This window comes from Microtus pennsylvanicus, chromosome 8 (genome assembly GCF_037038515.1).
Source record: "Microtus pennsylvanicus isolate mMicPen1 chromosome 8, mMicPen1.hap1, whole genome shotgun sequence".
Classification (NCBI taxonomy): domain Eukaryota; kingdom Metazoa; phylum Chordata; class Mammalia; order Rodentia; family Cricetidae; genus Microtus; species Microtus pennsylvanicus.
The window spans coordinates 104104208-104118184 of record NC_134586.1 but is presented as its reverse complement, the minus strand read 5'-3'; the positions used below and the strand labels follow the sequence as shown (position 1 = coordinate 104118184).

At 43.2% G+C, this 13977-nt stretch overlaps 1 protein-coding gene across 1 annotated transcript; it reads right to left on the bottom strand.

The window, feature by feature from the left end:
• Positions 1 to 12513: 12513 nt before the first annotated feature.
• LOC142855640 (olfactory receptor 10H1-like) lies at positions 12514 to 13470 on the bottom strand. Its single transcript, XM_075982099.1, has one exon. It carries the CDS (start codon positions 13468 to 13470, stop codon positions 12514 to 12516), a length of 957 nt encoding a protein of 318 aa, XP_075838214.1.
• Between the last annotated feature and the right edge of the window lie 507 nt (positions 13471 to 13977).

Below are 13977 nucleotides of genomic sequence, written 5' to 3'. Positions count from 1 at the left end.
TTTAATCGAAATTAAGGTAGACCTACAGGAGATAGCAACTGGTTACTGTAAACTAAGCAAAACCCTATGGCTGGGGAAAATAGTCAAGTAAGGAAACTACTTATATTTTGATAAGTGGATACAGTGTACCTTGGAAATCAACTTCTAAACATTTGTGATTATGCCCAGATGTTACCATAATATTTAGCCTTTGTACTAGAAGGCTACCTTTTCTTAAGTGAACAACAGAAATTGCAAACATGCATTCCTCCATGACTTGCTGAGAATAAGTGCATTCTACAGTGACAGAGTGTCCAAGCACTCTGGGCTACACTATCAAACACACACCACCACCATAGCTGTTTCCTCTGAGCTTAACATGACCACGGGCAATTACAAAGCAGAGAGCACTAGATGGCCCCACACAATCACAGCATTGGCCATCATGTACTAGAGATTGCGTTGGTGGTTATGGCTGTGGAAATGGAGTGGGCCAAATAATACAGCGTTCTTATGTCTATGCAGGTGGTGAGACAGCGGTTATCCTTCACTGTAGGAGTAGGTGTGTCATGAGACCTTCACTGTAGGAGTAGGTGTGTCATGAGACCTTCACTGTAGGAGTAGGTGTGTCATGAGACCTTCACTGTAGGAGGAGTAGGTGTGTCAGGAGACCTTCACTGTAGAAGGAGTAGGTGTGTCATGAGACCTTCACTGTAGGAGGAGTAGGTGTGTCATGAGACCTTCACTGTAGGAGGAGCAGGTGTGTCATGAGACCTTCACTGTAGGAGTAGATGTGTCATGAGACCTTCACTGTAGGAGTAGGTGTGTCATGAGACCTTCACTGTAGGAGTAGGTGTGTCATGAGACCTTCACTGTAGGAGTAGGTGTGTCATGAGACCTTCACTGTAGGAGTAGGTGTGTCATGAGACCTTCACTGTAGGAGTAGGTGTGTCATGAGACCTTCACTGTAGGAGTAGGTGTGTCATGAGACCTTCACTGTAGGAGTAGGTGTGTCATGAGACCTTCACTGTAGGAGGAGTAGGTATGTCATGAGACCTTCACTGTAGGAGGAGTAGGTGTGTCACGAGACCTTCACTGTAGGAGTAGGTGTGTCATGAGACCTTCACTGTAGGAGTAGGTGTGTCATGAGACCTTCACTGTAGGAGGAGTAGGTATGTCATGAGACCTTCACTGTAGGAGGAGTAGGTGTGTCACGAGACCTTCACTGTAGGAGTAGGTGTGTCATGAGACCTTCACTGTAGGAGGAGTAGGTGTGTCATGAGACCTTCACTGTAGGAGGAGTAGGTGTGTCATGAGACCTTCACTGTAGGAGTAGGTGTGTCAGGAGACCTTCACTGTAGGAGGAGTAGGTGTGTCATGAGACCTTCACTGTAGGAGGAGTAGGTGTGTCATGAGACCTTCACTGTAGGAGGAGTAGGTGTGTCATGAGACCTTCACTGTAGGAGTAGGTGTGTCAGGAGACCTTCACTGTAGGAGTAGGTGTGTCAGGAGACCTTCACTGTAGGAGGAGTAGGTGTGTCATGAGACCTTCACTGTAGGAGTAGATGTGTCATGAGACCTTCACTGTAGGAGGAGTAGGTGTGTCACGAGACCTTCACTGTAGGAGTAGGTGTGTCATGAGACCTTCACTGTAGGAGTAGGTGTGTCATGAGACCTTCACTGTAGGAGGAGTAGGTGTGTCACGAGACCTTCACTGTAGGAGTAGGTGTGTCAGGAGACCTTCACTGTAGGAGTAGGTGTGTCAGGAGACCTTCACTGTAGGAGGAGTAGGTGTGTCATGAGACCTTCACTGTAGGAGTAGGTGTGTCAGGAGACCTTCACTGTAGGAGTAGGTGTGTCAGGAGACCTTCACTGTAGGAGGAGTAGGTGTGTCATGAGACCTTCACTGTAGGAGTAGGTGTGTCACGAGACCTTCACTGTAGGAGGAGCAGGTGTGTCATGAGACCTTCACTGTAGGAGGAGTAGGTGTGTCATGAGACCTTCACTGTAGGAGTAGGTGTGTCATGAGACCTTCACTGGAGGAGTAGGTGTGTCATGAGACCTTCACTGTAGGAGTAGGTGTGTCAGGAGACCTTCACTGTAGGAGTAGGTGTGTCACGAGACCTTCACTGTAGGAGTAGGTGTGTCAGGAGACCTTCACTGTAGGAGTAGGTGTGTCAGGAGACCTTCACTGTAGGAGTAGGTGTGTCAGGAGACCTTCACTGTAGGAGTAGGTGTGTCATGAGACCTTCACTGTAGGAGTAGGTGTGTCATGAGACCTTCACTGTAGGAGGAGTAGGTGTGTCATGAGACCTTCACTGTAGGAGTAGGTGTGTCAGGAGACCTTCACTGTAGGAGTAGGTGTGTCAGGAGACCTTCACTGTAGGAATGGTGTGTCAGGAGACCTTCACCTTAGATAAGAGCCAATCTCCTATATTCTGCTATCTAGCACATCAGTGAAAGGCTGACTAAGGGTGGAACACCAAAGATGCAGCTTTTGTGAGGTCATTAATCATGCTCGGGTGCGTAATTTTTGGTGATGTGGCTAGTATTGAGTCATCCAGGCTCCTGTAAGTACTCCCTCATTCATACTTCTTACATACAATTCAAAATTCATACTTTCATATAGGTAGACAAGGTTGGAATCATTTCTCTTATTTTCTTCTGCTCTATTTAGAATGAATAGACCATTATAATGCATTCACAAGGAAAGGGCAAATGTCCCTTCCAAATGTCACGTTACATAGCTGTTTGGATAGGTTATAAAATGTTACCCCATAGGCTTGTTTTATTTGGAAACATGACTCCAGGGTGGTAGCGCTGTTTTGTGAGATTGGAGAAAAGTTCATAGGTGGTCTGAGCTTGAGGAAGGAGCCTGGGAGGGCAGTTTTCCAGGTTCTACCCATCAGTCCACTTCTGACCTGTTTCATTTCACTGCTGTCAGGATGTGTAGTGAGTTCAGCTACACCGACATGCACACTACCATGCTTCTGTCACCATCATGGATTGCATCCTTCTAACAGGGAACCAAAATAAACCTTTCCTATCCCAAGTCGCTTCTCTCAGACATTTTGTCATAACAATAAGTCACTAATAAAATGACCACTTTCCCTCTGATGTTAAAGCACATAGTGAATGATGAAGGGGTTTTAGAGATTTCACCATGCTCTTCATGATGCCACATCTAAATTTTGTGACATTGATGGGGTGGGAAGACTTGAAAACCACAGTGCCTTCAAAGTCATTTCTTCATTGAATGATTTCTTCCTATTCATGTAATCTAAGTATCACCACTTGGACACAAACACAGCAAGATTGACTGTTTTATACAGATTCTTAGTGGTATTTTTATTATTGGAAAATTATATACACAAACACATACACACACAGTATAATATCCATCCCTACCTCTTGCCAACTCTCCACAGAATCCCCCACATCACATCTCCCAACTTCATGTAATTTTATTTTTAACATATCAAGTCCAATTTGTGCTTCTCATGCGCAAAATGGGCTTAGGGTCATCTTCTGAGACATGGCTAACCTACAAATGACCATACCCGTGAAGAACAGTGGTTACTTTCTCTCAGGAGCATCAACTGCCAATGGCACCTCAGCTAGGGATTGGGCCTCACTTAGTTCATCTCTTGTCCATGGAGGAATTCCCAACTGGCTTGACTGCAGTCAGTAACCACAGCTGCTGTGAAATTATGTGCATAACAACCACAATATTGCAGAAGACGACATTGCAGAGCACTCATCTTTGAGGTTTACATTCCTTCTGTCCCCACTTCTGTAATGTTCACTGAGCCTTTGATGTAGGAGAAGGCTAGCCAGACTGTTAGGTAAGGCAAATTCAGGGGCATTCATTAGCCCATAAGTGCTGTGCTCATATACCAAAGGGTCTACGCCCATTCTGTCTCAGTCAAAGATTAAGTTTTTCATATTCTTATACAATAGAATAAAACATTCAGACCAAAAACTCAATATTGCATGAATGCTCCAAGTTGGAGTATGAGTTCTGGAATCTATTTCCTCAGAGCCAAATTGAAAACAATTCATTGACACACACAGGAAAGCAAATCCCACAGTGATGCACTAACAGATTCAGAACCTATCCAATGGCAATTACTATGCAGAATGCACAAATCTAGAACTCCCATGACCTTCACATTCTGTTGATGTTATTTCAGTAGGAATTGAGATGCTAAGATGACATTTCTTTCTCCAGTTATGAGTTATTCCTATTTGTGAACTTCTTTTTTTCATATTCTTTTTTTTTAGTTTTTTTTTATTGATAAAAGGAGAATAAAGAAAAGAAAAAAAACCAAATTTCCACCTCCTCCCAGCCTCCCATTTCCCTCCCCCTCCTCCCACTCTTCTCCCCCTCCTCCCACTCTTCTCCCCCTCCTCCCACCCCTCTCCCCTTCCCCCCACTCCTCTCCCCCTCCCTCTCCAGTCCAAAGAGCAGTCAGGGTTCCCTGCCCTGTGGTAAGTCCTAGGTCCTCCCCTCTCCGTCCATATCTAGGAAGGTGAACATCCAGACTGGCTAGGCTCCCACCAAGCCAGCACATTGCGTTGGATCAAAACCGCGTGCCATTGTCCTTGACATCTCATCAGCCCTCATTGTTCGCCATGTTCCGAGAGTCCAGTTTTATCCCATGCTTTTTTGGTAACAGTCCAGCTGGCCTTGGTGAGCTCCCAGTAGATCAGCTCCACTGTCTCAGTGGGTGGGTGCACCCCTCGTGGTCCCGACTTCTTTGCTCATGTTCGCCCTCCTGCTCCTCATTGGGACCTTGGGATCTCAGTCCATTGCTCCAGTGTGGGTCTCTGTCTCTATCTCCATCCATCGCCAGATGAAAGTTCTAGGATGATTTGCAAGATATTCGTCAGTATTGCTCTAGGATAGGGTCATTTCAGGTTCCCTATCCTCAGCTGCCCAAGGAACTAACTGGGGACCTCAGCTTGGGCACCTGGGAGCCCCTCTAGGGTCAAGTCTCCTACCCACCCTAAAGTGGCTCCCTTAACTAAGAATTGTGGTTCCGTGCTCCCCTATCCAACCTTCCTTTATCCCGATCCTCCTGTTTCCCCACGTCCCCCCTCCTTCCCTTCTCCCTTTTCTCTCCCCATCTCCCCTTACCCCCATCCCACCCCAACCCCAAGATCCCACTTTTCTCCCTGGCAATTTTGTCTACTTCCCTTATCCAAGAGGATAACTATATGTTTTTCCTTGGGTTCAGCTTCTTACTTAACTTCTTTAGATTCGCCTATTGTAGACTCCGTGACCCCTATTTATGGCTAGAAACCAATTATGAGTGAGTACATCCCATGTTCATCTTTTTGGGTCTGGGATACCTCACTCGGAATAGTGTTTTCTATTTCCATCCATTTGCATGCAAAATTCGAGAAGTCATTGTTTTTTACCGCAGCGTAGTACTCTAGTATGTATATATTCCATACTTTCTTCATCCATTCTTCCATTGAAGGGCATCTAGGTTGTTTCCAGGTTCTGGCTATTACAAATAATACTGCTATGAACATAGTTGAACAAATGCTTTTGTCATGTGATAGAGCATTTCTTGGGTAAATTCCCAAGAGTGGTATTGCTGGGTCCAGGAGTAGGTTGATCCCGAATTTCCTGAGAAACCGAAACACTGACTTCCACAGTGGTTGCACAAGATTGCATTCCCACCAGCAATGGATGAGGGTACCCCTTCCTCCACAGCCTCTCCAGCAAAGGCTATCATTGGTGTTTTTGACTTTAGCCATTCTGACAGGTGTAAGATGATATCTCAAAGTTGTTTCGATTTGCATTTCCCTGATTGCTAAGGAAATTGAGCATGACCTTAAGTGTCTTTTGGCCATTTGAACTTCTTCTGTTGAGAATTCTCTGTTCAGTTCAGTGCCCCATTTTTTAATTGGGTTAATTAGCATTTTAAAGTCTAGTTTCTTGAGTTCTCTATATATTTTGGAGATCAGACCTTTGTCTGTTGCGGGGTTGGTGAAGATCTATTCCCAGTCAGTAGGTTGCCTTTTTGTCTTAGTGACAGTGTCCTTTGCTTTACAGAAGCTTCTCAGTTTTAGTAGGTCCCATTTATTCAATGTTGCCCTTAAGGTTTGTGCTGCTGGGGTTATACGTAGGAAGTGGTCTCCTGTGCCCATGTGCTGTAGAGTACTTCCCACTTTCTCTTCTATCAGGTTCAGTGTTTTCGGGCTGATATTGAGGTCTTTAATCCATTTGGACTTGAGTTTTGTGCACGGTGATAGATATGGGTTTATTTTCATTCTTCTACAGGTTGACATCCAGTTGTGCCAGCACCATTTGTTGAAGATGCTTTCTTTCTTCCAATGTATACTTTTAGCTCCTTTATCGAAAATGAGGTGTTCATAGGTTTGTGGGATAAAGTCCGGGTCTTGTATACGATTCCATTGGTCGACTTCTCTGTTTTTATGCCAGTACCACCCTGTTTTCATTACTGTAGCTCTGTAATAGAGTTTGAAGTCAGGGATGGTAATGCCTCCAGAAGATCCTTTATTGTATAGGATTGTTTTGGCTATCCTGGGTTTTTTTTTTCCATATAAAGTTAATTATTGTCCTCTCCAGATCTGTGAAGAATTTTGATGGGATCTTGATAGGGATTGCATTGAATCTATAAATTGCCTTTGGTAGAATTGCCATTTTTACTATGTTGATCCTCCCAATCCAAGAGCAAGGGATGTCCATCCATTTTTTGGTATCCTCTTCAATTTCTTTCTTCAATGCCTTAAAGTTCTTGTCAAATAGATCTTTCACTTCCTTGGTTAGATTTACCCCAAGATATTTTATGCTGTTTGTGGTTATCGTTAATGGAGAAGCTTCTCTGATTTCCCTCTCTGCTTCCATATCCTTTGTGTATAAGAGGGCGACTGATTTTTTGGAGTTGATCTTGTATCCTGCCACATTACTAAAGCTGCTTATCAGCTGTAAAAGTTCTTTGGTGGAGTTTTGGGGGTCGCTTATGTACACTATCATATCATCTGCGAATAACGAAAGTTTAACTTCTTCCTTTCCAATTCGAATCCCCTTGATCCCATTATGTTGTCTTATTGCTATTGCTAGAACTTCCAGCACTATATTGAAGAGGTATGGTGAAAGTGGACAGCCTTGTCGTGTTCCTGAGTTAAGCGGGATGGCTTTGAGTTTCTCTCCGTTTAATTTGATGTTAGCTTTCGGCTTGCTGTATATAGCTTTTATTATATTTAGGTATGACCCTTGTATCCCTAATCTCTCCAAGACTTTTAAAATAAATGGCTGTTGAATTTTGTCAAATGCTTTTTCAGCATCTAATGAAATGATCATATGGTTTTTTTCTTTCAGTTTATTTATATGCTGGATAACATTGATAGATTTTCGTATGTTGAACCAGCCCTGCATCTCAGGAATGAAGCCTACTTGATCATAATGTATAATTTTTCGGATGTGTTCTTGGATTCGGTTTGCCAGTATTTTGTTGAGGATTTTTGCGTCGATATTCATGAGTGAGATCGGCCTGTAATTCTCTTTTCTGGTTGAGTCTTTGTGTGGTTTTGTTATCAGAGTAACTGTAGCTTCATAAAAGGAATTTGGTAATGACCCTTCTGTTTCTATATTGTGGAATACATTGAGGAGTATAGGTATTAGGTCTTCTTGGAAGTTCTGGTAGAATTCTGCATTGAAACCATCTGGCCCTGGGCTTTTTTTGGTAGGGAGGTTTTTGATAACAGCTTCTAATTCTTCGCGACTGACAGGTCTGTTTAGATTGTTCACCTGGTCCTGGTTTAATTTTGGTAAATGGTATTTATCTAAAAAAGTGTTCATTTCTTTTACATTTTCCAGTTTAGTGGCATACAGACTTTTGTAGTAAGATCTGATGACTCTCTGAATTTCCTCTGTGTTTGTGGTTATGTCCCCCTTTTCATTTCTGATCTTATTAATTTGCAAATTTTCTCTCTGCCGTTTGACTAGTTTGGATAGGGTTTTGTCGATCTTGTTGATTTTCTCCAGGAACCACCTTCTTGATTCATTGATTCTTTGTATTGTTTTCTGTGTTTCTATTTTGTTGATTTCAGCCCTCAGTTTGATTATTTCCAGTCTTCTACTCTTCCTAGGTGAGTCTGCTTCTTTTTTTTCTAGAGCTTTCAGGTGGGCTGTTAAGTCTCCAATATGTGCTTTCTCTGTTTTCTTTAAGTGGGCGCTTAGTGCTATGAACTTTCCTCTTAGGACTGCTTTCATAGTGTCCCATAAGTTCGAGTATGTTGTTTCTTTATTTTCATTTACTTCAAGGAAGACTTTAATTTCTTTCTTTATTTCTTCCTTAATCCAGGTATGGTTCAGTAGTTGACTGTTCAGTTTCCATGAGTTTGTAGGCTTTCTGGGGGTAGTATTGTTGTTGAATTCTAACTTTAATCCATGGTGGTCTGATAAGACACAGGTAGTTAGTAATATTTTTTTGTAGCTGTGTAAGTTAGCTTTGTTACTGAGTATGTGGTCAATTTTCGAGAAGGTTCCATGAGCTGCAGAGAAAAAGGTATATTCTTTCCTCTTTGGGTGGAATATTCTATAGATGTCTGTTAAGTCCATTTGCTTCATTACCTCCATTAATTCTCTAATTTCTCTGTTAGGTTTCTGTCTGATTGACCTGTCCATTGGTGAGAGAGGAGTGTTGAAGTCTCCTACTATTAGTGTGTACGGTTTGATGGCTGCCTTGAATTTTAGCAATGTTTCTTTTACGTACGTGGGTGCTTTTATATTAGGGGCATAGATATTCAGGATTGAGACTTCTTCCTGATGAATTGTTCCTGTTATGAGTATAAAATGTCCCTCTCTATCTCTTCTGATTGATTTAAGTTTGAAGTCAACTTTGTTAGAAATTAGTATGGCCACTAATTTATTTATTTATTAAGGATTTCTGCCTCCTCCCAGCAACCGCCTCCCATTTCCCTCCCCCTCCCCCAATCAAGTCCCCCTCCCTCATCTGCTCGAAGAGCAATCAGGGTTCCCTGACCTGTGGGAAGCCCAAGGACCGCCCACCTCTATCCAGGTCTAGTAAGGAGAGCATCCAAACTGCCTAGGCTCCCCCAAAGGCAGTAAGTGCAGTAGGATCAAAAACCGACTGCCATTGTTCTTGAGTTCTCAGTAGTCCTCATTGTCCGCTATGTTCAGCTAGTCCGGATTTATCCCATGCATTTTCAGACCCAGGCTGCTGGCCATAGTGAGTTCCTGATAGAACATTCCAATTGTCTCAGTGTGTGGGTGCACCCCTCGTGGTCCTGAGTTCCTTGCTCGTGCTCCGTCTCCTTCTGCTCCTGGTTTGGATCTTGAGATTTCTGTCTGGTGCTCCAATGTGGGTCTCTGTCTTTGTCTCCTTTCATCACCTGATGAAGGTTAATATTCATGAGGATGCCTATGTGTTTGTCTTTGGATTCACCTTCTTATTTAGCTTCTCTAGGAACATGAATTATAAGCTCAATGTCCTTTATTTATGGCTAGAAACCAAATATGAGTGAGTATATCCCATGTTCCTCTTTTTGGGTTTGGCTTACCTCACTCAGGATAGTGTTTTCTATTTCCTTGAATTTTGCATACAAATGGATGGAAATAGAAAACACTATTTGTGAACTTCTATCAATTATAAAATCATGATTATTTGAAAATTGTTAATATACATCATCTTCTGAAGATCATCACTCTGGCTTAACAAAAGTGTCATTAGAATAACTGACACACAGGCAACAAGGACCCAGACACCTAGGACAGCACCCACAAGTTTCAAGACTGGAGACACCTGATTCTCACTTTCAGCTTGATTGGATGCCTCGTACAGCCTGTATGCTCTGATTGACTAAAGCCTCTCCAATGGGCAGGACGCCTAAGCTGGGAGGGATGAGAAAACTTTGGGAATCATCACAGCTGTTACTACTGTCAGCATGGTCCACACTCAAACTGCTGCCAGCCCCCATTCCTTAGTTCCTGAGGCCAACAGTTCACAAAGATGTCCTGAGCAGCCAGGGAACTCTGTCCAATGGCACCTAAAAATGGAGTGATTCTTATTGGTTTTCAAGGATTTTATGGAGTACCCAGGAAGTGTACTTCTCTGTGACCAGAGCCTGAGTAGCCTGGAAGCAGAAAAAATAGCTCACTCACCAAAATTTTCTATTTTAAATAGCACAAATAAAGACAAGAAGAAAGGAAAAACAATGAAAGACAGAAAGAAAAAGAAAGAAAGAGAGAGAGGGAGGGATGGAGGAAAGAAGAACCAAGGAGAGTGCCTTAAAAAAACAGAAAATCTGTTTAATTGCCTGATTCCTACTGAAATGAAATTCCAGACACAGCCCTTCATAACACTGCTTGCTCCCATACTTGGCCAGAATTGGGGACAGTTGTAAGTGGTGATAATTTATCCAGTGCAAGGACATCTTGGCAGTCCAGAGCCAATAAATACCACAAAGTCACACCATGCAACCAACCTTACACAAGAGATTTATGGGGGAGAAATACAGAATGGCCACTGCTTCTGATCAGGAAGAGAGACAACAGAGGATTCAATGGAAGGGAAGGCTTTTATAAGGATTTTTAGAGCATGTACAATGAGCTTGGTTGGGAAAGTATGTAAGGATAGGAAATACTGCTTGGTCATTAATGTTGAGTCAAGTGGTGGAGGGGGTTCCAAATCTTGGAGTTCGAGGTCAAGTCAAGGGAAGGATATTTTTTCTTTGGAATCTGCCTTGGGTTTCATGTCAAGTCAGGCTCTAGGTGTTGTTCTTTGGACCTGGTATTGGGGTCAGGTTAGGATCAGTATGTTCTTTCCTTCGTCCTGGTTTGAGGTCAAGTCAGGGTCAGAATGTTGTTTCCCTGACCCATTTACCCTACAATGGTATGGGGTGGGTGTCTATACTGCCTCACCTTATCCAAGCTGGACTCCTGTTATCTATGTACTACAGAGCCTTCATCTTCTGAGCCTCTTGAATCCACCTCCCAAGGGCTAGAAAAACAGCCGTGCATCACAGTGCCCAGTGTATGTTAGGATCAAATGCAGTTCTTGCATGGGGGGAAGTGCTCTACCAACTAAGCTACATCCCAAGCTCTCCTGGACTCCCTTTTTTGAGCATTTGAGAGATGTATGATGATGGACCCAAGGCTGGCCTAAAACTCACTATGTAGCCCAGTCTGTCATTAAATTCATGGCTATTTTCTAGTCTCAGTTTTGTGAGAGTTGGGATTGCAGGCTCCTTGATATAATGATGTCTTTCTCTTTCTTCTATTTCTTTATTTCCTTCTTTTTATTTTTGGTAGGATTTCTAAACCTCAGATTGGCTTCAAAGTGTAGCCAAAGGTTGCCTCGAACTTCTGATCCACCTGCCCCTACCTCCCCATTAATAAGGTTACAGTCATGTACAACTGTACTAGTCAGGGTACTTTAGAAGAACAGAACCAATAGGAAGAGATGTGTGCGTGTGTGTGTGTGTGTGTGTGTGTGTGTGTCTGTTTGTGAGTGTGTGCGGGTACCCTTACAAATGTAGAGGTCAAAATCCAATGTTAGATTTGTCCGTCAATACCTACTCCATCTTAACTCATATTGGAAGGGTCTATGGCTGAAACTAGTCTTCACTAATTGAGCTAGATTACCTTGCCAGCACAAGGAGCATCCTGTCCCTTCTCATGCCCCCTCACCAGCACTGATGTTATAGCTGTACTCTGCCACTCCTGGACTTTTTGTTAACATGGACATTAGCATCCAAACTTAGGTCCTATATTTCTATTAATCAAGCACTTGGCCCACTGAGTCATTGCCCCAGTCCTTGCTTATTGCGCTTTGTAGCTGACATCCTGGCAGTTCTGAAGCTTAGGGAGTTTTCTTTTCCACTGCTATACAAAAGGGCAGTCTTTATTATACATTTTTTCTGAGATAGGGTTTCTCTGAGTAGACCTAGCTGTCATGCTGTTCTGGAACTCTCTCTGTAGACTAGGCTGGCCTTGAATTCAGAGCATCTACCGCCTCTCCTCCTGAGTAATGGGGATCAAGGCCTGTGCCAGCACTCTCATCTCAGCTTTAGAAAACTTAAAGATTGTGCCTCCCTCAGACAACGAGGCAAAAGTATGTCATGAAGTCTTCCAAATCTTGTTACTTTTTGAATACGTATTGTTGGGGATCATAGGAGACAGGAGTTTGGGATACAGAGGGCAGTAAATATTCTCACAATAAATACATCAGCCAATTCTGGTTTGTTCAATATTGTGAGGTTTGTATTAATCCTCCTGAAAAATATTCAGCACAAGTAGAGTAGTAATGTGTATTGTACCATGTTAGAAAGGTCAAATACCATTTTCTGTCTATTTTCTCATATTTATTTCATTCCCCAAATAAATCCCAGATGTTAACCCTTTCATGGACACTTACATATGACTACAAAGTTTTGACCAACATGAAAGTATCATAAGTAAACACATACTGATAGAGAATTTTCACAAAGAGTAAAATTTGGTATACCAATCCACAAGAATTTTCTTATAGGTCATTAAATTTTCTCTGGGTAGAGTTTGCTTAGGAAAGCCTTCTTCATAGCATTCTTCAGCTCTTTGTTTCTGAGACTGAAGATGATGGGGCTGAGGAAGGGGGTGAGGACCGTGTAGGTGATACCCATCAGAGTGTCTCCTTCCAGAGACTTGGGACCCTTGGGCTTGAGGTAGATGACAGAGGCAAAGCCATAGTGCACAATGACCACCGTGAGGTGGGATGCACAGGTGGAGAAGGCCTTTTGCCGACCCTCGGCTGATGGTATCTTCAAGATGGCTGCCACAATGAAGGCATAGGAGAGGAGGATGAGGAGCAAGCATCCCAGGAGTGTTGTGATGCACACCATCCCTATACCTCTGGCTACTACCAGTACATTCTTTCCACATGCCAATTTCAATAGAGGATGAACATGACAACCAAAATGGTGGATCTCATTGGGCCCACAGAAAGTGAGATTGAAAATGGCTGTAGTCACCACCGTTCCCACAAATGAACCACCAACCCAGGACCCAGCCACCAAGCAGGCACAGCCACCAGGGCTCATGAGCACATTGTAGCGCAGTGGGTGGCAGATTGCCACATAACGGTCATAGCCCATGACAGTGAGGAGAAAAGAGTGGGTGAAGCCGAATGTGAAGGAGAAGAACATCTGGCTGGCACAGGCCAGGAAGGCAATGGAGTGAAGCGTGGAGAGCAGATCAGCCAGAATGCGTGGGACAATGGCAAAGGTGAAGAGAACCTCAGAGATGGAGAGCGCACACAGGAAGAGGTACATGGGTGTGTGGAGGCTGTGTTCACTCCAGATGGTGGCCATGATGAGCAGGTTGCCCAGCAGCGTGAAGAGGTACATGAAGAGGAAGAGCAGGAAGAACATCAGCTGAAGGTGAGGGAAGGTAGAGAAGCCAATGAGGATGAACTCTGACACTCCTGAGTGATTGACTCCCTGCATGGAGGCCATGCCTGAGGTGAGGTAGGCAGAGGTCATCTACTAGATGGAGAAAAATTATTTGTTTCCACACAAAAGAGGTTGATCCTGTGAGAAAATTACAGATGTATTAACCTTGCTCCTACTATTATAGCCTATAACCTAATTCAGTCATCACATTAATAGAGGTGATATTATTTTCTCCTCCATTTTGAGTGTCTTTCACATACTCGCTGAGATTATTGTAATGTAGAAATATTGGGCTAATTGTCAAAGTGAACCTGCTAAAAAGGTAGATTCGAGATCAATTTGACACTTGTACTGACCTCTTAGATTGTATATCCCAGGTGTTCCTTTGCTTTGCATCCCCTGTGAAATTGTTCCTTTACTGGAGCTTCCAACCATTGCTGTCCTGTGAGAAATCCTGGCTATTTCCCCATTTCAGGTGTCCCAGTGGATGCCAACTCATCACTGTAAGCCCTGGCAAGGTTCAGTTCCAACTTAATGTACATCAGTTTACTGATTCCTTTTGGATTGCAA